The following is a 25,427-nucleotide window of genomic DNA, read 5'->3' as shown; positions in this document are numbered from 1 at the left end:
ACCATTTCAACATCAGAAACAGGTCCAAAGCTGGTGACATATATGTCAGTTTTCACTTCTGTAACAGGACCTAGTATAGTAATAAGTGTGAAAAAATAATTACCAATTTCACAGGCAAGGTGGGTTTTGATAATTAAAGCGTAAATACAGCTATGGTATATCTATTTTTACAAGCATCTTAAATTTTCAGTAAGATAATGCATCTCTACAAAAAAAAATGTAGATAAAAGAAAAATAAAACCAGAAAACAGTCTTACTTACAGGCAAAGAAAATAAAAAATAAAAAATAAAATACCCAATTACTTACCAGAAACCTTGTTTCTTCAAAGATACGTCAACCCCAGGCACTGTAAAGACAGGCAGTGCAGGGAACAAAAGCTTTTTAGCCTTTGTGATTTTTTTTTGATTTTTTTTTTAGTCCATCATCTGATTGGCCTTGTGTAAAGAAGTGAGCCGTTAAAAAGAGGGAACTTAGCCACAAGGTAAGGACAAAAACCATAATGGCTGCAAGGAATGTATCTTTGGAGAGTTGAGAATACTGGTAAATAGCTTCAGCACAAAAATGATTCATGTCACCTTTAACAACTGGCAAACCATCCATTGGCAATTGAGATCAAAAACAAGCCCGCCTATGAATCAGACCTTTGCATGCTCTGACACCTACAAGCTGTGTGACCTTGGGCAAATTACTTAACCTCTCAATAGTAGCAACCATACATATAAGCCAAGACTGTTGATAGGATCAAATAAAAGGAAACTCTCATATAAGACTCTGAACACAGTGGCTCTTTCATGGAAGTACTTATTAAGCATTAGTTTCTCTTTGCTGCTTACAATGACCACTACTGAGATTCTTTCCTAGGCCTAAATAAGACTGGTTCAGGAACAAATATATGTGTGTGTTTGGCAGAGAGAAAAGTGGGAGCATCATGACAGTGGGCTGACACAGATTGCCACAATCTGGGTTTAGGATGTTGCTTAAAATTAAGAATTCTGGAATTCAAATTTATCTCTAACACTTTAATTATTTGATCTTGGTCAAGTCATGTGTCTTCATAGGTAAAGGTTTAACGTGTATTAATGGAAATAATATATGTAAACCACTCGTGCCAATCTCTATAATATAATGTGCTCAATAATGATAATAGTTATTGGTATATATAATATAGCATTTTATTTCTAATAAAAATAAAGATTGTTGCCCTCTTGAACATCATTTCCTTAAATGATGGTTTATAACACTGTATGGCTAGGGGCTAGATACTTCATATTGGAAAAAATAACATCTGCTATCAAGATGAACTATTTGGATAGTGGCTGGGCAATTGGATTTATGCCAAAAAAGATGAAGACCAGTTGATATAGCTTAATACCTTAGGTCTAAAGTTATCCTCATAAAAATCTATCAGAGTTTTTCTCCCTCTATAGGAAGAAAACTGAGCCACAGAAAGAAAAATGGTTTGAAGGAGAATGAGAAAATTCTTTCTTGAATAAGTACCCTAAGAAACATATCCTTTGGAAGTATAGTGAGAGAAAAAGCATAAATCAGGCTGGTCTGTCATGAGTTCTCATTTTTAAAAAATAACACCTTTGGAAAACAGACCAAGTAAGTATGAGAAGTTAATTAAACTTTTATTTGAGTGATAAATTTGAAACAACAAAAATATGGTAGTAATAAGTTCATTAAAGCCAAATTTTTCCAGGAATAGATGGGTAATCCAGGAAGCAGGTAATGTATGTTGAACATTAGATGGAGATTTTACTCAAAGTGGTTCAAGAGTGGGAGTAATCACTCTGCTGGTTTATTAAGGCCAATTGTGCTGTGTAATAAAATATTACAAGCACTATGTCACACGGCAAGTCAAGACAAGAACAGACAAGTTACTTAGAATAATTAAGGTTGAGTGTGTCTTCACAACTGAACTGTTTGACAAGATTCTTGAGAAATCAAAAGTTACTTTGAAGATCAATTTAGGGCAGTGGCACTCAAACTTTAACTGGATCAGAATTCCAGAAGATTTCTGTTGGACCTCACCTCCAGCCTTGCTGATTCAGAAGGTCCAAGGTGGAGTCTGACTACTTGCATTTCTAACAAGTTCCTAGTGATAATGTTAATTTTATCCCAGTTTAAAGACAGTGTTTTTCTAGAACAGTATTTACCAAACTGGGTCCTATAAAATATTAATACCGTAAGAGTTCTACGGGAGTGGGGAAAGTGTAGGAGAGGGAGGAACTAGGCCAATATTTTTCCTTATAACTTTATTTTAAGGTGTGTGGGTTTATGCTAATTCTTGTAGATATAATGATTCCATGATAATAAAGGGTATTTTCAACTCTTATATAACATACTACTTTTTGAATGATTATTGATATGTGGGATACTGAAAGCCACAAAGAAAGGTACAAGACAAACACATAAACAAAAACTCATAGAAACAGACAATAGTTTAGTGGTTACCAGAGAGTAAGGGTGGAGAGGGGATAGTAGAAGAGGGTAAATGGGGTCAAATATATGGTGATGGAAGGAGAACTGACTCTGGGTGGTGAACACACAATGTGATACATAGATTATGTATTACACAATTGTACACTTGAAACCTATGTAATTTTCCTAACCACTGTCACCCCAATAATTTAAAAAATTAAAAATAAATGATTAATGAAAAATGTTCTGTGTCCAGAATCTCAACTTTAGAATTTCTTTTAGACATTATTCAGTATTTGCTTTATATGACCTTATGGATTTTGAGATTGAGTGAGATCTTACATTTGATTCAGACACTCATTCAATAAACATTTACTGAATGAGCACCTGCTGTGTGCTAGGTTCCATGCCAGGCCCTGGAGTTCAAAGTGGTAACCAAGATTCAGGAGCGCCCTGCCTCATGGTGTTAACATGCTATTGGAGGAGTCAGAGTATAATTCAGAAATAAATTAAATGGAAGAACACTGTCATTCTTAAGAGGGACAAAACAGGCTGGCAACTGAGTGAGAGTGAAAGCCACTCCAGATTTTTTAGGCACTCTTTAAAGCAGTGACTTTTAAACTGAGACCTGGAGGATGAGCATGGGCCATTAGAAGAGTTGAGAAAACTGCATTCCGGGCATAGAGAACTTCAGGGAAAAAGTTCACAGTCAAGAAAGACCTTAGTGATAAAATAAAGAATGCGAGTTTGGATCAAAATGACGGCATGAGGTAAGCCTCTGCAAAGCTCCCCTGGAATTTACAACTAATCAAACAACAATAACTCCACAAAGGACTCCCTGCACAGCAGACAGGCAAGACGAAGAGGTCCACTACTGAATTCACCTAAAGGTGGGCGAATCCCGCTAGCCGGGGAGGAGGGAAGGCAGAAGTGCGGAGACAGAGCCGGGCGGACGCAGGACACACACCTAGCTCAGTGCTCCGAGCTCGCTGCATCCTGGAACTACCACAGCTACGGGAGAGGGAAGAACTTGGACTGCTAGGGCTCCGCTTATGGCCCACAGGGCTGAGGGGGAAGCATAAAACACAGCTGAACCCAACGCTCACGGCAGAGACCTCGGAGAAAAGACTGAGGGAAGAAGGCTGTAAATGGTGGTTTAAGCCTTTACTGCCGAGCAGAGAACGGAAGCCTTAGGCACTGAGACTAGCCGCCCCCTCTCTACCCTCCCAGAGCTCAACCCACCCCCACCTGCCCGGTGCTAGAAACGGAACAGTAGCAGTGTCAGATCAAAAGAACAGAATATTTGCTGTTCTGAGAACTGTGGACCACAGACACAGATTCTCAGCCCAACTAGTTCCAGCCAAGGGGAGGTTGCTGTGGAAGCAGGACCGGCTGTGGTGGTGGTTGCCACCATTGTTCTGGGCCACCTCTCACAACTCACCCTGCCCCTGGCCCCACCTATCTAGGCAGATCCCTGCAGGAGTAAACAGAACTGTTGAAACACACGGGCTCTGAATCTGGTGCAGGAAGAGCTTTGGAACTTCAAAAGCTCTCCGCATACCCACACGGACACTGCGCCCTTTGACCCAGGCAAACTATTAACAGAGGAGAAGCCCATCTCCCAGGGAATTCCCCCATTGTGTGAGAAGCTGGAATAGTGTAGAGAAAACATAGCACTACTGTGTGAGAGAGAAAAATAAGCTGCAGTCGGAGAGAAAATAAAACATTCTACCAACAAGTACTGGAAAACAAAAGAAAGACATCTTCTTATCAACCTGTGGCAGAAGCCACTCCTGTAGATGTCTAGGAAGAGAAATAATAAGTCAGTAATTGCCGTGAATAACCAAGGCAATAAGATAGCTCAGAAAGAAAGTGAAAAGTCTCCAAAAAAGGAACTTAAAGGAAAGGAAATATGGAAATATGTGACTTAAATGACAGAGAATTCAAGATTGCAGTTCTGAAAGAACTCAACGAGATGCAAGAAAACACAGAAAGGCAATTTAATGAACTCAGAAACACAATCAAAGAACAACATGAGCATTTTACGAAACAGATTGAAATTTTAAAAAAGAACTAAATGGAATTTCTGGAGATTAAGAACTCAATAGAAGAAATTAAGAATGAAATAACCAGCTTAGGTAGTAGAGTTGACCAGATGGAGGAAAGAATCAGTGACATCAAAGATAGAAACCAGGAAATTACACAGATGGAAGAAGAAAGAGACTTGAGACTTAAAAGAAATGAAAGAACTCTACAAGAACTTTCTGACTCCATCAGAAAGAGCAATATAAGAATAATGGGCATACCAGAAGGAGAAGAAAGAGAGAAGGGAACAGAAAACGTATTCAAGCAAATTGTTGATGAGAACTTCCCGAACTTGTGGACAGTACTGGATCCTCAAATCCAAGAAGCAAATAGAACACAATCCCAACAGGCCTTCTCCAAGGCACATTGTGTTGAAGCTGTCTAAAATCAATGACAAAGAAAGAATCCTCAAGGCAGCCAGGGATAAGAAGACGGTAACCTACAAAGGAAAGCCCATTAGATTATCATCTGATTTTCCAGCAGAAACTCTACAAGCCAGGAGGGAGTGGAACCAAATATTCAAACTATTGAAAGAGAGAAATTATGAGCCAAGAATAATATATCCAGCAAAGATATCCTTTAGATATGAAGGAGTAATAAAGACCTTTCAAGACATACAGAAGCTGAGGGAATTTTCTAATACACGACCTGCACTACAAGAAATACTAAAGGAGGCTATTCGACCATCATCAACAGGGACAATTTGTGGCAACCAAAACATAAAAAGGGGGAGAGTAAAGGCCTGAACTGGAATATGGGAATGGAGAAAGTAAGCGCGCTGAAGAAAATGGAGTACTCTAAATATCAAACTTTCTTTTACATAAACTTAAGGGTAACCACTCAAAAAAAATCCAGAACTGAAATATATACTGTAATAAAAGAAGAAACAGAAGGAAACATCATAGAATACCACCACGCAGAAATAACAGACGATAACAACAAAAAGGCAAAGAAACAATGGAGACACAGCCTTACCAGAAAACTAAAGACAGAATGACAGGAAATCCTCACATATCAATAATCACCCTAAATGTAAACGGACTGAACTCACCAATAAAAAGGCACAGAGTAGCAGATTGGATCAAAAATCTAAACCTAAACATATGCTGTCTCCAAGAGACACCTCTCAGCTACAAGGACAAGCATAGACTCAAAGTGAAAGGGTGGAAATTGACACTCCAAGCAAATGGTACCCAAAGAAAATCAGGTGTAGCCATAATGATATCAGATGAAACAGACTTAAGCGTGAAAAAGATAACAAGAGACAAAGATGGACATTTCATAATGGTAAAGGGGACTATACAATAAGAAGACATAACAGTCATCAATATTTACACCCCCAATCAGGGAGCACCGAAGTATGCCAAGCAACTGCTGACAGAACTAGAGGGAAAAATTCACCGGAGCACAATTATACTGGGGGCTTGAGTACATCATTGACAGCTATGGATGGATTATCCAAACAGAAAATAAATAATGAAATAGCAGCCCTAAATGACACATTAGATGAAATGGACATAATTGACATATATAGAGCACTTCGTCCTAAAACATCAGCCTATACATTCTTTTCCAGTGTACATGGAACATTCTCAAGGATAGACCATATATTGGGACGTGAAATCAGCCTCAGCAAATTTAAGAAGATTGAAATCATACCAAGCATACTCTCTGATCACAAGGCTTTGAAATTGGATATCAACTGCAAAAAGAAAGCAGTAAAAAACACAAATACATGGAGATTAAACAACATACTTTTAAAGAACGACTGGGTCAAAGAAGAAATGAGAGGAGAGATCAAAAGATACATAGAAACAAATGACAATGAAAATACATCCTACCAAAATTATTGGGATGCAGCAAAAGCAGTTTTAAGAGGGAAATTTATATCATTACAGGCCTATCTCAAGAAACAAGAAAAATCCCAAATAAATAACCTCATGTTACACCTTAAAGAACTAGAAAAAGAAGAACAGTGAAACCCAAGGTCAGCAGAAGAAAGGAAATAACAAAAATCAGAACAGAACTGAATGAAATAGAGAATAAAAAGACAATAGAAAAGGTTAATGCGACAAAGAGCTGGTTCTTTGAGAAGACTGGCAAGATTGACAGGCCCTTGGCTGGACTCACTAAGATAAAAAGAGAGAAGACACTAATTAACAAAATCAGAAATGAAAAAGGGGACGTTATCACGGACAACACACGGACAACACGGAAATGCAAAGGATCATCCAAGAATACTATGAAGGACTTTATGCCACCAAATTCAATGGCCTAGAGGAAATGGACAAGTTCTTAGAAACATGTAGCCTTCCAAGGCTGAACCATAAAGAACTGGAAAATCTAAACAGACTGATCACCAGTAATGAAATTGAATCAGTCATCCAAAACCTTCCCAAAAGCAAAAGTCCGGGACCAGATGGCTTCACTAGTGAAGTCTACCAAACCTTCAAAGAGGATCTAATGCCAATCCTGCTCAAACTCTTCCAAAAAATTGAAGAAGAGACAGTACTCCCCAACTCATTTTATGAGGCCAACATTACCCTGATACCAAAACCTGGTAAGGACAACACAAAAAAAGAAAACTACAGACCAATATCTCTGATGAATACAGATGCAAAAATCCTAAACAAAATTCTAGCAAATGGAATACAACAATGCATTAAAAAGATTATTCATCACGACCAAGTGGGGTTCATCCCCGGGGCACAAGGATGGTTCAACATACGCAAATCCATCAATGTGATACATCGCATAAACAAAATAAAGGACAAAAATCATATGATTATATCAATTGATGCAGAGGAAGCATTTAACAACATACAACATCCATTTATGATTTAAACACTTACTAAAGTAGGTATGGAGGGAAAATACCTTAACATAATAAAGGCCATATATGACAAGCCCTCAGCTAATCTCATAATTAATGGTGAAAAACTGAAGCCTTTTGCTCTACAATCAGGAACACGACAGGGCTGTCCCCTATCACCTCTGCTTTTCAACATGGTGTTGGAAGTCCTTGTCAGAGCAATCGGGCAAGAGAAGGAGATAAAAGGCATCCAAATTGGGAATGAAGAAGTTAAATTATCACTCTTTGCAGATGATATGATGCTATATATAGAAAACCCTAAAGACTCTACAAAAAAGCTATTAGAAAAAAATCAGCGAATACAGTAAAGTTGCTGGCTACAAAATCAACGTACAAAAGTCCATTGCCTTCCTATATACTAACAACGAAATCTCAGAAAAAGAAATACAAAAAACAATTCCTTTTGCAATTGCAGCAGGGAGAGTGAAATACCTAGGAGTGAACTTAACCAAGGATGTGAAGGACCTATATGCTGAAAACTATAAGATATTTTGAAAGAAATTGAAGAAGACACAAAGAAATGGAAAGACATTCTGTGCTCATGGATTGAAAGAATCAACATAGTTAAAATGGCCGTATTACCCAAAGCAATATACAGATTTAATGCAATCCCCATCAAAATCCCAATGGCATTTTTTAAAGAAATAGAACAAAAAATCATCAGATTTGTTTGCAACCACAAAAGACCCTGAATAGCCAAAGCAATCTTAAGAAAAAAGAACAATACCAGAGGTATCACACTCCCTGACTTTAGCTTGTACTACAGGGCTACAATAATCAAAACAGCATGGTATTGGCAGAAAAACAGACACATAGACCAATGGAATAGAATTGAGAACCCAGAAATAAAACCACATAAATATGGACAGATCATTTTTGACAAAGAATCTAAAAACATACAATGGAGGAAAGACAGCCTCTTCAATAAATGGTGCTGGGAGAATTGGATAGCCACGTGCAAAAGAATGAAACTGGACTGCTATCTGTCACCATGTACCAAAATTAATTCAAAATGGATCAAAGACTTAAGCATAAGACCTGAAACAATAAACTGCATAGTAGAAAACATAGGTACTAAACTTATGGACCTTAGGTTCAAAGAGCATTTTATGAATTTGACTCCAAAGGCAATGGAAGTAAAAGCTAAAATAAACAAATGGGACTATAGAAACTTAAAAGCTTCTGCACAGCAAAAGAAACCATCGACAAAATAAAGAGGCAACCAACTGAATGGGAGAAGATTTTTGCAAACAGTGCCTCCGATAAGAGGGTAATATCCAAAATATACAAGGAACTCATGAAACTCAACAATAAAAAAACAAACAACCCAATTGAAAAATGGGCAGAAGACCTGGAGAGACATTTCTCCAAAGAGGACATACAAATGGCAAATAGACATATGAAAAAATGCTCAACATCACTCATCATCAGAGAAATGCAAATAAAAACCACAATGAGATATCACCTCACCCCAGTCAGAATGGCTATCATCAACAAGACGAATAGTGACAAGTGTTGGAGAGGCTGTGGAGAAAAAGGAACCCTCATACACTGTTGGTGGGAATGCAGACTGGTGCAGCCGTTATGGAAGGCAGTGTGGAGGGTCCTCAAAAAATTACGAATAGAATTACCATATGACCCAGCAATCCCTCTCCTGGGTATCTACCCAAAAATCTGAAAACATTTATACATAAAGACACGTGTGCTCCAATGTTCATTGCAGCTTTGTTTACGGTGGCCAAGACATGGAAACAACCAAAATGTCCTTCGATAGATGAATGGATAAAGAAGTTGTGGTATATATACACAATGGAATACTATTCGGCGGTAAGAAAAGATGATATAGGAACATTTGTGACAACATGAATGGATCTTGAGAGTGTAATGCTGAGCGAAATAAGTCAGGCAGAAAAAGCAGAGAACCATGTGATTTCACTGATATGTGGTATATAAACCAAAAACAACAAAAGAACAAGACAAACAAATGAGAAACAGAAACTCATAGACACAGACAATAGTTTAGTGGTTACCAGAGGGTAAGGTGGGTGAAGGGTGGGAGATGAGGGTAAAGGGGATCAAATATATGGTGATGGAAGGAGAACTGACTCTGGGTGGTGAACACACAATGGGATTTATAGATGATGTAATACAGAATTGTACACCTGAAATCTATGTAATTTCACTAATAATTGTCACCCCAATAAATTAAAAAAAAATAAAAAAGAAAGACCTTAGTGTGTTCAGGGGCTAGAAAAGAGGCCAGCGGGGCTGGAGCTGGAGCAAAGCAAGGGAGGAAGCTAATGGTAAGAAATGAAAGCCACATAGAAAGAATGAAAACCAGGGTTAGTGGATAGAGACCTACCCCTGAGCTGATATTCTGAAAGAGGCATTTTTTTTTAACAACATATTTATATATTATAGTGATGGTTGTTAAAAACATATGGAAAAGAACTTGTAGAAATCCCAGTGACAGAGTGATGCATGAAGAGGTTGTTATAGGCTGAATTATGGTCCCCCCAAATTCATATGTTGAAGTTCCAACCCTGGGTACCACAAAATATGACTATATATTTGGAGTTAGGGCATTTAAAAGGTAATTAAATTAAAATGAGGTCACTAGGGTAGGCCTTAATCCATGTGACTTGTGTCCTTATAAGAAGAGATTAGGACACAGGAACATACAGAAGAAAGACCATAAAGACACAGAGAGAAGACCATCTACAAACAAAAGAGATAGGACTTAGAAGAAACCAACACTGCTGACAACTTGATCTTGGACATCTAGCCTCCAGATTTGTGAGAAAACCTTGCTGTTATTCAAACTACCCAGTCTATGGTACTTTGTTATGGCAGCCCAAGCAAATGAATACAGAAGTTTGTCATTTGTCCTATGTTCTTTCCCCAGGTTTTCTTCCTTTCGTATTCAGCACAGCTCTGCCTCTGCATATAGGATAGGGCAAGAAGCTTAATTTGTATCCCTTAATCATCAGGGATTTGAAGTAAGGAAATTATATGATCTGAATTGTATTTTTTTACAAAATCACTCTGGCAGTTTATGGACAGCAAATTTTAGGGAAGTAAGAGTTAAGAGAGGAGCTCTTATCAGAGGCTGCCATACTAGTCCACTTGTGAAATGATGGTGGTTTAGGGATATAGCAGAGGGGATGGAGAGTGACGAGATCAAGGAGCATGTATGTGTGTAACTGCTCACAGGAAATGTTTTTTTGTGTTGTTTTTTTTCCGAAAAGCAATAAGCAGAGATATAATAATTCTACTTATTGAAGGCCTAGTACACGCCAGGTGGGATACTATGGTCTTTCCATATACTATTTCATGTAATCCTCACAACACCTTCCAAAGGTGATATTCTTATGAGAATTTTATGGATATGGAAACTGAGCTCACAGAGATTAAATAGTATGTGCCAGAGTCAGACTTATATCCCCCTTGTATTGATCTCCAAAGTATGTTCCAGCTTTGCTATACTAATTATATCACTAAATAATAAATCAGTAATTAATTGTGTATATAATTTGATATCTAGTACATAACCTGCCATACCTACATTTCCTGTTCTGTTCATGAGTAGGTTCTGAGCTATGTTCCTGCAGCTCTTTCTATGTTTTGCTCTTATTATTATTACAGCCTGCTTGAGTCTTCCTCCCCTTAACAACAAAGACAAAATCTTAATCCTCTTGGAAGTATCCAACTGGCATAGGACTTTGCACATACTAGGTGGTGAATACTATGTGTTTGCTGTGTTCCTAATATCATCCCAGTGATGATTTAAAAACCTCCCAAAAAGAAACATTACTGGAAGTCATTTGTTATGTCAGTTAAGCTAAAAATATTTCCTGATTAATAAAGCAGAAACTGTGTCTTATTTATATTTGTATCTTCTCACATAACTAATCCCAGGCCCTAAATGTAGTAAGTTTCCAATAAATCACTTTTCAAAGAATAATGGTCACTATACAATTAAGAATAATTCTTAGAGATGCTTCTTCTAACAATACTGTTTAGGATGTTAGATCCTAAATCAACCTTACCCAAGAGCATAATTACATAGAAACCAGACAATTTTGAGCTTGGAAGGACTTCCTCTCATAATTTTATATGCATTTGTATAACATCAAAGACTTGTTTTATTTTTAAAATTCTACTCTTTTGGTAATAGGGACATGTTTTTTAATCTCCAAAATATGGTGGGCAGTTTGTAAAGCAAACAAAGTAACCCTCAAAAACCTTTCAAAGAGACAAAGCTACCAAGATCAAATCCAGGGGACTACTCCCATCTTATTAACGAATCAAAGTAGAAACAAAATTAACGATGTTATCTGATAATTTCCACTGTTAACTACTTTAGTTGTATAGACATGGTTAAAGAATAACCCCATTTAATTTCTTTTCCAATAACAGTGTCCAATTTTCTGTCACACCAGGAGAAAGACCTAATCTTTTTTGCTGGTATTAAAACTAGTGACTCTTTGTTCTCCATATTGCCTCACCACGTATGCACTGGAGAAGATATTTCTGGTTGTTCAGCCACCTACATCCATGCATCCAGCTACATCTTACAGAATACTACTGATGTGTCTCGGAGAAATACGAGGTGAAATGTTTAAAAGGTACAACAACAACAAAGAATCTTGAATGAAATAGTTAAGGAAATCTCTAATTTTGTTTGTCATTTAAAAAATATAGAAATACTAGCCTTCCTGCATATTAAAAAGCAACAGCTATCCATGGATATCACAAAGAAAGCAGAAAACTATGGTTTTACTTAGATAACATTAAAGAACAGTACTTTATGAGCCTTCTATCAGTCCAGGTCAACTTTTTAAATAATTAAATAAATATGAGAAACATTTAAAAAACAATAAAATATATGAGCAAAAAATGAAATGCAATTCACATAAGGACATTTCTTATAGGCAGTAAAGATTTGAAAAGATGTTCAACCACAATAGAAATCAGAAAACTTCAAATCATTTAAAAATAAAATATCATTTCAAGGATTCTATGGATATCTTTTGCTCTCTTAAGAGTTGAAGGGCTTGTGGATCCTGAATCAATCTCATATTCACTGTAAATGAGAGTTTGAGTTTGTAAAACCATCACAGAAAACAGTTTGGCATTACCTCATCAAGTTGAGCTCCCACTTACACTAAGATCCAGAAAAATCTATTCCTGGATATATATGCAAAAGAAACTCTTGCACATTTAAAGCAGGAAATTTGGGCCAGAATATTCACAGCAATACAATCTTGGAAACAAGCAAAATGCCTACTGCCAACAGAGCAGATGAACAAACTGGGTTCTATGCAATGGGACTATCACACAGCAGTCACAACGAATGATCGATGGCAAGACACAACAAGAAGAATGAATTTTAGCAATACACAGTGAAGTGAACAAAGCATCCAATGATGATATGTCATTTCAAAACAATTAAATTTAAATTTATTTATTAAAAACCAAAATTGAGTTAATGATAGTCAAAGAAAAGCTACGAAATAATTTTGAAAGGACTCAGAATGGTTGGTTACTTCAGGTGGGGAAGACAGGAAAATAAGATGAGGGAAACCACATAGCAGAATAAAACTTGTCAAGGTTGTGCTGTTTGATGATTTAACTGGTATTTTTACTATATAATAATAAATGAATGAATAGATGGATGGGTGGATTAAAAGGTGACGTGTGGACTAGTAACGAAAGTATGTCATGAAACAATGATTATTAATCCAGAATCCAATTCTGTGCACTACAGTCTTTTTAAAAATAAATATATTTAAAAGGCCTACAGAATGATACACAAATGCAAATTGATGTATCTTTTCATCTAAAAGAAAACTAACAACCTAGTGAAGTATTATCTAAACATCCGCAAGTTACTAACTGCCTATATCAAGAATTTATAGTGCCTATTTCAGGAAAAACAGATGCATTTTGCATATCCTTGCCCTAAAGAAAATGTAATATATGATGGCACCAGTATATCTTTTTGGTTAAACTGAGAGCATAGGAAAGTAAATTTGTGTTTTTGGTTCTATAGTCTCTTGTTTTCTCAAGGACATCTTTGTTTCAATTATCCATTCCCTCCACTCTAATATTAAATTATCATTTAACAGATTATTCCAGTAGTATATAAATTTACTATATTTCTACTCTGAAAAAAAAAGGCAATCTTCTCTCTTTCTCTTTGCTTTCACATGTAAACCACTGGGGAGGGGGGGAAACAAAACTATATATAGACTGCCTCTAAGTCTTCCATTTTTATTCACTCCATCATCCATTGCAATCTGGGTTTCATGCTCAGGATCCACTAAAATTCTTTTTGTCTATAGCATTAGTTTTTCACTATCTATACCACTGTTCCCACAAACTTAAAAAAAAAAAAATCTTATTTCTCCCATTTTAAGAAAAGCTCTTTTGGGGAAGGGAACCTGGCCCCACCTCAGGCCTCTGGGAAGGTTCTGCACCCATGGACTTCACCTTTTCCTGTGGGCTCTCTCCCTGACACATTTGTTAAAAGCAAACCTGAATAAAACGACAAATTTTAAAATGAATAATAAATGAAAACTTAAAAAAGCTCTTTCAATTTTACTTCTATATCCATTTACCATCCAATTTCTCTGCTGCCCTGTGCAAATGCTCAGAAGAAAAACGCCTCCCATTCTCTCTTGAACCCAACCACCCAGTTAGAAGTTCACACCCCCACACTACACACCGCCAAAGCTGCTTTTGTCAAAATCACTAAAGTCATAGATATTGCTAAATCTAATGGTCAATATTATATTCTAGTCTTTCTTAATCTGTCAGGAGAACTAGATGTAATTGATCAAAACTGTCTCTTCTTTGAAAAAGGAAATTTTTTAGCTTAGCATCCAGTATGCTCACTCTATTTGAGATTTTCCTCCTACCTCAAAGGCCACTGTTTATTTTCCTCCTCCTCTTTCCCCACCTCTTAACGTTGGAGACTTCAGAGCTCAATATTTGTACCTCTTTTTTAATCACCCTTAATTCCTTGATAAACCCTTTAGTCGTACAGCATTAAATTCCATATATATTGACATACCCATCATCTCTGCATTCAGGCTCACGTCCTCTTGATATCTAATATGGATGTCAAGCATAACATATCCACATGTAAATTGTTCATCCACATCCCTAATCTACTTCTGCCACAGTCTTGGCAACTCCATTTTTCTTGGTATTTAAGTCAAAAACTTTGGAGTCAGACTTGACACCTCTCTTTTTCTCACATCCCACATTCTAGCTGACACCAGTGCACTAGAGCTTTAAAATATAACCAGAAGCCGACCATTTCTTACAACCTTACAGATTTCTCTGCCATCCACTTGGTCAAAATGGCCATCATCTCTGCATTTGCCCTTGACCCTGACTGCCTGTTCTCAACACAGCAACCAAGGTGAACCTTTGAATACTAGCCAGTGCAGTTCTTTGCCCTGTCGGGATACCTCCAATCACTGATATTACTCAGAGTCAAGGCAAAGTTCTTATCAGCCTGCAAAGCTTTACAGGACCTCATCCTAGTATCACACTGACACCTTCTTACTCCTGAGCCCTGTCACGTTTCATTGCAGTGACACTGACTTCCGAGCTTAGTGTGTTTGCACCTAGAGCTCCTTCTTACCAGAAAACTCCACCCAACTGTGGCTTAAGCTCTTACCTACTTAGGATCGTTGTTCAAATATCCCCTTCTCATTGGAATCTTCCCTAACCAACCTAGTTAAAACTGCAACCTCCTCCCCTACCTTTTATTACTCTATAGCCATGGTCAACATCTGACACATTCTATATTTTTCTTATTTATGTTGCTTATTTTGTAGAATGCCAGCTCATGAGGGCAGGGAATTGTGTTTCCTTTGCTCACCAATGCATCGCCAGGGCCATACTTAACAGAGCCTGGTGCATAAGATTTAATGGATTTTTGATGAAAAGTTAATGAAATGAAATATCTCCATGTGGCCAGTCTTCACCTTACTTAATATCTTAGAAGAATTTGAGAGGTGTCCCTTCCCTCCTTCTTAAGACATTCCATTTTCTTGAATTCTGTTATTTCATACTCTCCTAATGCCCACCTATATCACCTGCTACTCCTTTTCATTCTCCTTTGATAATTTTACATACATTTTATGCCCTTCCTACTTGATAACATTCCTCGAAGCTTGATTCCGGGCTCTTTTCTCTGCTGTTTTCTACACTCTTATCTAGCTATCTATAATCACAGCATTATACAAGGTCCAACAATTAAGTTCGCGAACTCATCCTAGAAAAAGTGCTACATACCTCATTACTGAATATCACTATAGTCACCTTCGAAGTACTCCCCTTGGGAAGCTATGCACAAACACCAGCACCTAGTCCACCCTTCAAAGCAATTTTGGAACTCTTTTTCTGGAATAGCCATCAGAGTTGTCGTATTAACCTTGATGTCCTGAATGTCATCCAAATGTCTTCCTTTCAATATTTATTTTATCTTCAGGTAAAGAAAGAAGTCATTGGGGACAAGATCAGGTGAGTAGGGAGGGTGTTCCAATACAGTTATTTGTTCACTGGCTAAAAACTCCCTCACAGACAGTGCTATGAGGGCTGGTGCATTGTCGTGATGCAAGAGCCATGAATTGTTAGAGAAAAGTTCAGGTCATCTAACTTTTTCACGCAGCCTTTTCAGCACTTCCAAATAGTAAACTTGGTTAACTGTTTGTCCAGTTGGTACAAATTCATAATGAATAATCCCTCTGATATCAAAAAAGGTTAGCAACATCGTTGTAACAAGTTCATGAACTTAGTTGTCTGACCTCCTATGCTGATGACTCTCTTGTATATTTCCAGACAAAACTCTCCTTTGATATCCAGACAAGTACAACCGCTAGGATGTCACACAGGTATCCTAAACTTCATACATCCAAACATATATTCTTGATTTTACCCCCACCCATACTGTTCCTCCTCCAGTCCTCCCCAGTTTAGACAGCACTGTCCTCTTCCCAGCTTCTCAAAATAAAAATCCAGAAATCATTTTTTTATTTCATCCCTTTCCTTTACCATCCATATGTTATCCATCACCAATTCTTTGTTGAATTATACCTCCTAAATATATCTTACTTGTATCCATTTATACCCATCTTTACTATATCTACCACCTTATTCCAAGCCACCATTACTTAATGGAGAGGACCAAAAAAGAGCTCCTTCATTTGTCACCTAGCTTCCAATATTGCCCCACCTCCTTATCTAAGTTTTTCTTTATGCTACAGCCAGAGGTGTCACCCTACCATCTAAGTCACACAATGTCTTTCCCTCCACCTAAAAAACTCCAAATGCTTCCAAGTTCACTAAAAGAATAATCTAAGCTCCTTTACAGGATCCTCAAAGATCTTGCGTGATCTGGCCTCAGCTCACCACGCCAAGCTAGTCCTGTGAAATTCTTCCTCTGGCTTTCTGGCTAAGGCACGCTGAACTCCCTTCACTGTCTAACTCACACTAATCTATTAGCTGCCTTAGGATTTCTGCACTTACTTTTTTTTTTTTTTTTCCTGCATAAGAACAACTTTTGTTTACCATGTCCTGGTCTGGCACTTTGAGGTCTCTGCTTTAAAGACTTCCTTGACCACTGCATCTGAACTAGATCCCTCACCCTATTTATCCTCTGTCTTGCAATGTTATTGAATTGTCCCATAGCGTTATCTTTAATTATTTTGTTGTTTATTTGTCATTTTTATCTCTCTACACTATTTAGTTGTACAGTTCATGAGGGCCTGCGTCCTGATTCAAAATTATATCTTCACAGCCTAACACTGTTCCTGATACATAGTAGTCTCTAAATAGCTATTGCTTCAGCAAATGAATGGATGACTATGACAAATCAGAAGAGAACGAAGCTTTATTTTTATGTTGCCCTGTGGATTTAAAGAGTCCTTTTCATCTATATATTTTGTAAAATATTGTCTCTGTTGATATTCAAATAATAAAGCTAATGCATTGCACCTAAATTTAATTTTTAGGTTGTGATATAGATTAATTGAAAACATTGCAAGGATAGTTTCATGTGTGTGGAAAAAAGATAATCCAAATTTACCTAAGTGTATATACACTTCTCCATGTTTGCTTTTCCATTTAAAATGTTATTAAAGCTTTAAAATAAAAGTTCTCATTTCAGTCCTTTGGGGAATATGTAGTTTTGCTTATTTTAGTGACCTACTTACTTAGTAACATGAAGAAATGTTAATGAAAATTAGACTCTCGATAAACAGAAAGGTGCAAGGAAGCCTTAGAAGTGGACGTAGCAATAGACCAGCTACCTGACTAAGGGTTTAAAGATGAAAGTGTGAGTTGTGGCCCTGTCAGTTACTAGGGTTCTTGAGCAATTCCTTGGAGCTTTTCTCTGCCTCCTTTCTCACAGAGAAATGATGCCTGCCGTGCTTATCTTTTTGTGTTGTTGCAATAATCTTAGATACTGTATGTGAAGGACAATATCTAACTGTAGATATTGTGAAGGACTCCACTAATGTGAAATCCTACTATGTTAGTGAGCAAGCTTGCAAAATTCACCTTAATGCTCCACTCCAATTTCAAAGAGGTTGTGAAAGATGATCTAAGACAGTCATCTATATTTGAAGTGTTTATGATTCCAAATCATGTGCCTCCAAAAGCTGAGATGAACAAAAGGTTGTGTAACCCTTCGGTAAGCGAAAAACGGGTAAGGGCTGGCTTCCTAAACTATGTCCTGGTGGTTAGTACTCTAGCTATGCATTTTTAAGAAGGTTTATAACAGTGTTAAAAGTAGATAAGAGCACGGGGGGCGGGGGGGGTGATTTTCTAGCTCCTTTGTAGAAGGGTTTACTTGTGTGCCCCTTCTAAGCAGGTGCAAGCTACTTCAGGATGCTGGCAGACTGATTTGTCAGAGGCTGAAAGAACTTTACCCCTTCAGAAGTCCCAATCTAGCTTTTCTCACCATGTCTCCTTCCTTCTCTTCTCACCTTTCCCCCTTTTCTTCTCCAATTGGAGAATGTGGGAAACAAGGGAGAGGAGATCCTGGAGGGATGAAAAGAAGAGAACTATTTCAGTTCCTTTTATTCCCCCCATTGCAAGCTGTGCCGCTGAGTTAAAAATATGTAATTTAGTTTCCAAATCTATTTCAACCCCTTCCTGGCCTACTGAGCAATCACAAACCATCCAATTTCAATTCAAATCTTTGCTTTTAGCTTTATTTTAAATGGAACACAGCTAAGTAGTATAAACAGATAGAAAGTAAATGCTCCACAAAGGGTGTAGATAGGATAAAAGGAACCAGGCAGTAAATCCTATGTATTTATAGCATACTGGTCAAAATATGAACTGTTTTCGTTTTATTTTTAAAATTCCAAACTTTCCACAAAGTATAAAATGTCAAAGAAGGGTACAAACTTGTGGCATCCAAGAGTCTATGCTAAGAATGAATTTTCCTATTATTTTCTGTTAATCATATTTCATTTACAACATCCTATAAACAGATTACACATTTTCTGCAGGTGAGAATTACTATTCCTCTGTCACATTTGGAATACTACACATTTAGAGAGAATGACCCACTTCTAAAAGATGAATCACATTTACCGCAAATATTTATGAGCATAACCCCCCAAAAATTGTTCTATAGTAAATTTTTAATTATAAATTAACTGCTAACACTTGAAGTAAGGTGAATTTAACCCCTTCCCATAAAGCTATAAAAGTATCTTCAGGTAGGTAATGCAAATCACTGGGCAGTGACACCTGAGATGTAATAATACCTTTGAGACATTTCAGCTGTACTTCAGTACTAACTAAAATCCAGTAATGGCTTACAAAGATTGATTTCGCTCATTTTATTATCTATATAATATAATGAGAGAGGGTAGTTCCTAAAAAGGATCCATCTATAATGATCCCTTCTTTCTTCTGAATTATAACTTGCATCATAACCAACTGGGCAGATATTATTTTAGCTTTCAATATTTAGTAATAAACCATGTAGTTTCAATTATAAATTTTCACTTTAATTTATGTTCAGGTACATCAATTCTTTAATGAATATTTAAACAACATGTAGTTTGATACTCCTGTTATTTTTTCTTTACTTGAAATGTCAAGTTTAAAACTTTTATGAGCAGATAAATCCTCTTTTATTGACAAAATATGGATTTAAATGGTATCATATTATCTGAAACATTCTCCACAAAATTATGTTTGATCTAAAGTGATAATTTCCCAGTCACTTATGAACGATTGTGCATTGATAAATGATTCACTTCTGTAAGAAAGCCTCTTTTCCGATTTGCATAAAAGCCAATGCAGTGCTGAGCATGCCTCCCTGGAGAGGCAATGTGAAAAGAACCAGGAGCATCTTTCATCCTTCTCACTCATCTTTACCACTGTCAACACACAAAGACTCAATTACTACCCTCAATGGCTCACCATAACCTCAATAAAATCCACAAAAGAGTGCTTTGGATCAGAAGACCTGACCTGATCCCAGCCTATCATTGATATGCTATGTGTCCATGTATAAATCACTTTCCATTTCTAATCCTCAGTGTCTTCATTTGTTAAATGAGAAGAACAAGACTAGATAGACTCCATCCAGCTCTACTTCAGCTTTACTCTATCCAATTTTATTTTATCTCCAACATTTCTTTCTAACCCAGGACCACACACTCCTAAATCATGTCTAATTCTGTCCTCTTTCACAGGAATGTCCTACTCCCTTTTCACTTTCTCCATTCTCCCATCATCTTATCTCCTACACATCCTCAATGGGAAGCTTAAATTTCTGTATCTAATATTATGTGATATTATATTATACTCTATTCTTTCATATACTCTATTATTATAATATTACATTATATTATATAATATATCATATTATATAATATATTATATATTATATTATACTCTATTATGTTATACACTCTATTATTATATATTATATTACATTATATATTATACTCTATTATGATATATACTATGTTATTTTATAGCATCTGATATCCTCCCAATCTGCATGGGTTTGACTTTTCAATGCACAACGTGACCTGGGTTCACATCTTGCCCCACGCCTCTTACTAACTGTGAACTTGGACCTGTTACTTAACTACCCAAGCCTCAATTTCTTCATCTGTAAAATGGGGATAGAAATAGCTTTCTCTCAGGGTTGTTAGGGTTAAACAGTAACATCTATAAAATGCTTGGCATATATGAAAATTTAAATAAATACAATATTAGTTGTCATTAATGTTACTATTACTACTAGAAGAGTATAAGCTCCTTTAAAACAGAGCTTATATCTTCAATTTAATTCTAAGGCCTATCAAGCTCAATGTAGTGGAAAGAACAGGGATTTGTGGGTCAGAAGACCTGGGCCCACAAATCTGGTGAAGTCACTTGTCTTCTCTGAATTGTACTGAGAAGATGTTTGAGGTTAAGAATTATTTTCTTGAGATTTCTGTGAACCTAGTGCCTAGCACAATGCTTGCCACACACAGATTCTCATTACGCAAGCAAAGGGAATATGAATATGAAAAAGAGCAACAATACTGTTATGGATGCACTTCTATTAGACTTTTTATAAATATTTATTGAAGTAAGAAATAAAGCTGAAACACCACTGACTCCAAAGTCTTAGGAGGGAAGCAAATGCCACTCCCCAGATAAAATTTCATCCCACTGTAGAAGAGAAGAGGGAAGGACTGGGTTCTCTAGCAGAGCTGGCAGCTTCCTGCCCCAGTTTCATGTCCTAGGTAGAACAAGGCCGAGGTTTTGGCAGAAGGACAGACACCACGTGGGAGGACAGGGGACTTTGGATCAGATGCCTCAAGTGCAACCTGCTCTGAGCTAAATGGCCAAGTTCAGGGGAACCCCATTCTCAGGCACAGAGTGGCAGGGTACCTGAGCCCTGAGTCCCCATTTTTGACTCTCCCCCTCCAAACTCCCCCACCCAGCAGTCAGGTCTCGGAGGTAATTAGTGTGGGGGAGAAGCGCAGCTTCTGAGGGGGCAGGGAAAAGGAAAAGTATGGTTGGGGGCGGTCTTCCTGTCAGAGATCATATCAAGAGAGGGGAGGAAGGGAGAGAAGGAGGGAGAGAGAAGGGGGAGAGAGGGAGGGAGAAGCAAGGGAGGGAGGGAGGGAGGGAGGGAGGGAGGGAGGGAGGGGGGGAGAGAGAGAGAGAGAGAGAGAGAGATTTTTCATTTTTACACGCGAGGCATACCTAATGATTTTCCCACAGACAGACAGACAGGCAGACCGAGAGAGGGACAGACAGGACACACTTGAGCGTTTGAAATCGTTCATACCCCCAAATCCAGGACGCAGCCTGTTGTCATAACCATCGAGTAAACTGTCCAGAATGCGGGTAAAATTTTCCGGGCATAATTTCTCCTCCTTTTGGTTCTGTCCTGGGGATTCGTTTAAACTGCGAACGCAAAAATATGAGGGTGGATGGGGATTATTTTAAGATTCACAGAACAGGTGGAAACAGGTTTATCTTCTAGTGAAAGAGTCGCCTGCCCCAAGCTAAAAGAGGCAAAGCTGAGGGATGAGGAAAAGGCACTGTGAGGAAAGACGCACCCCGCGCACACGCATCCCAGCATACACACTCTTCTTGCACCCGGTGGCCTCTCTACTCTCCGCGTCTACGCCGTCACAGAAAAGCCTGGCTCCGGCCCCTAACCTTACAGGGGGGCCAAGAGGGTCTGCTTTGCCCTGGGAGGGGCGGTTGGCCGGAGGGGGGCAGGAACCGGCCACTTCTCCACCTTTTCCTTGCCCCCAGTACCCCATGGAACTCACCAAGCCGCCAGGCACAGGACGTGCAGGAGGGCGAAACTGACCCCGAAGGACGTCGCGATCGCGGGTACCTTTTTGGCAGAAACCATCTTTGCAACATGCCATACTTTAAGACTGTTCACGTTTCCAGGCTCTCCAGATGCCCTGAGAAGGGTGCGAGGCGAGGGCAGAGGCTCTCCGCGGCGTGCGCACACTCGCGCTCACACTCGCCCGCGCTCAGCCAGCCCGAGCCGCGGTGGGCGCGTGTGTGCACGCGGGCCAGGGGGAGGCGGAACCTGCCTTTCCTCGCCCCCTCCTTTTCCTCGCAGAGCTCTCAGTGTCTATGGAGAGCTATATATACCGCTCAACACCCTTTCGTGCCCGCACTCTGAAGCCTCCGGGGTTAACAGGGGAGCGCTTTCACCGAGAGACTGAGCAAGTTTTTTTCAGACCTTTAACTTTGGGGTGCAGAACCAGGGTCTCCCACCCCCCCTCGGGTCCGCGGCACCCCCACCCCAGGTGCGTCCCTTCCACAGCAGTGCCTGGCCTCCACGTCTCCCTCCTGGTCCCCCTCCCTCCCGCTGGGATTTGGATCCAACCAATCAAGCTCCTCCCTCCTTAGGTTGTCGGAGGACTTGTTTGTACCCATTTTCAAGGCTGGAGGTGGAGAAAGGGTGGGATGTCAGCGATTGCTGGGCGGAGGGGTGGGAGACCATGATGAGGAGAAGGGATCAAGTCTAGACAGAAACATCCTCTGAGACCCTCCTCTTCGGGTGCTGCGTGGCGGGGTGGGGATGGCGAAAGAGGATTCTTCCTGGTAAAAGGGGTTGCAACTCGCTGAGCGGACTGTCGCAAACTGTTAGGAAGTGGACTTGACGCTGCAGTCAACGCATTTCCCAAGCTGTTGCTGAGAAGATATCCAATTTCTTTACTCCTCCCCCCCGCCCCCCCCGCCGCCCCCCGCGCCCCGCACACACAGGCCCTCCTTTGCTGCTCCATCCTTTTCTGGAGAGGAGGGAAGCGGTGGAGACAAAATCATTTTCATTTCTTGTGACATTCAACACTTTTATTTCATAATAGAGCAGACTGAATTCCAGAGGTTGACTGCTTTAGGGAGGGGGACAGGATGGATGCGAGAGGGAGAGGAGAGATACAGGGGGGGGAAATGGTGTGAGTGTGTATGTATGAGAGAGAGAGAGAGAGGAAAGAGAATTATATTTCTAACTTCTTTAAGTTTAACATAAGTCTTTGATTGCTGTTTTTAGTATAATTTGAGTTGGGTCCAAGTATACTACCCCAAACATCATTATGTTAAGCCAGACACATATTATAAATTTATCATAAAGGTTTATATCTGTTATGGTTGGATGCAAATAATACTGATAGTCTTAGGATGGAATCTTCAGCGTCCACAATGACTATGAAATTCCCTGAAAATGAATATAAAATGTTGTATTCATGTAAATATGTGCTTTTTTCTGTGGGACTGTTTATAACCTTCATTAGATTCCCAAAGACCATGGACAACTATATTACGGAATAATGTTTTAATGTAAAAGATAACACATATAATAGAACACTCAACCAAACAGGTGAACAAACATTTGTAACTAATGTGTGACAATCACCTCTATCCTATTTGATAACCTTCCCTTTGGCAGTTTTTATCAACTATTATGTAGATACTGAGTTTCCTTTGAGGGTATTTATTGTCAACTTATCAAATGACCAACTAGCTGGATACACAAAAATTTTGTGTGGTAATAAAATGGATAATTTGAAAGGGCTTAACCTGTTTGTTTTTTTTTCTTTCCTTTAATTATTTCTGATAAATATTGAGCCATTTTAGCCATTTGAAGAAGGTAACAATGTGATTTACTGCTTTAAATTCTGGAGGTTTGTGGCTATAGACCAGTTGAAAGATTTTGGTTTCAGGAATATAGAAGCTATCAACTATTTTTATGTTAATGCATTTCTTTGTCCCATATATTCAAGATAGGAGAAGAATTGATTTGATGCTCTTCAGTCACGACTTTCCTTATTGGTATTAAAACAATGCTTCCACTGAAATTTTACCTGTATGCTGGCATATTATCATTGTCTAGTTAAAGACTTTTATATTCATTCTTAAGACATCTAAAAACTGTGTCTATTGTTAATGGTTACTACATAAAAATAATAATCTGAGGTAATTTAACAGAGTCTATTTGATCAAACATTTCATAATATCAGTTGATACTGCTTCCAAAATACGTAATTATTTTTCTTTGCCATATAGTTAAGGCAGATTTAATTAAGTCAATGTGATTATTTGAAAGAAACTGACATCTGGACAGTATTTGTATCCTATCTGAATAATTTCTGTGCACAAAATTTGGAAAGTTTTGGAAAGTTAGTTATTATAGTAGGTATTTTTATTGCCTAATTAATGAAATGTTTTTATAATTGTCCATGATCAAGTTAGACATTGAAGAAAATATATCCATAGTTAATAGTCTTCAAAATCCCTCATTAATTTAAATTAGAATAAGAAATACTAGCTCTCTAATATCAGCTTTTGTTTTTATAAAAGTCCAATGTTTTATAATAAGTAGAAAAAAAAATATATTTTAAGGGCCTGGAATCCAAGTAATGAATTTTATAAATACTTTGTAGGTTCATTTGCAAATGGCTAATAATGTGTGAAGTGTTATTTTATTTGTTAGACTTTAAATTCTGAAATGAGTTCTCAGAGTAATTTCAGAAGGATTACTTTATAGCTGATTTCAAAGAGCCATGATGAGAGAGAGAGAGAGAGAGAGAGAGAGAGAGAGAGAGAGAGAGAGAGTCCTATAAACTTTACATAGAGTATTAAGTATTAGAAGGAATATTCCCTTGATTGTATTTGTTTATATGTGTGTGTGTTTTAATTTGGGGAAAAAACACTATTATCAAGTGATAGATTTTTTTTTCAGCATCTGATAAGGTCAATTTATGCATTTCCAATAGTGCCCCAAATTAAACTTATTGTAAATTTGTTGCCAAGTGCCTACTTTGTGATAAACACATTGTCTTTTATCTTTTTCTTTCTTTCTTTTATTTTTTTTTAGTTTGAATAACAAAAGTGAATTTTCTCACTATTCTGTAGGCTTGAAGTCTAAGATCAAGGTTCAGCAGGGTTGTTCCTTCTAAGGCCTCTCTCCACAGCTTATTGATGGTGTCTTCTCACTGTGTCCTCACATGCTCTTTTTTCTTTATGCAT

At 38.1% G+C, this 25,427-nt stretch overlaps 1 protein-coding gene across 1 annotated transcript in view; it reads right to left on the bottom strand.

Annotated features, from left to right (window-relative positions):
• The window catches only part of GABRA4 (gamma-aminobutyric acid type A receptor subunit alpha4), a 74,090-nt gene extending 51,636 nt beyond the window's left edge, over nucleotides 1–22,454 (bottom strand). The window contains exons 1-3 of the mRNA XM_019741054.3: nucleotides 22,211–22,454; nucleotides 21,718–21,836; nucleotides 3–70 (exon numbers count right to left, since the gene is read on the bottom strand). Of these exons, the coding sequence (XP_019596613.3) occupies nucleotides 3–70; nucleotides 21,718–21,836; nucleotides 22,211–22,296 (273 nt within the window). The 5' untranslated portion in view covers nucleotides 22,297–22,454. The remainder of the gene's footprint in view (nucleotides 1–2; nucleotides 71–21,717; nucleotides 21,837–22,210) is intronic.
• Nucleotides 22,455–25,427: the final 2,973 nt, after the last annotated feature.

The sequence above is a fragment of the Rhinolophus sinicus genome, chromosome 1 (assembly GCF_057876585.1).
Source record: "Rhinolophus sinicus isolate RSI-liver-muscle chromosome 1, RSI-T2T, whole genome shotgun sequence".
Classification (NCBI taxonomy): domain Eukaryota; kingdom Metazoa; phylum Chordata; class Mammalia; order Chiroptera; family Rhinolophidae; genus Rhinolophus; species Rhinolophus sinicus.
Note: the sequence above shows the minus strand (reverse complement) of the source record. Positions and strands in the feature narration are given on the sequence as shown.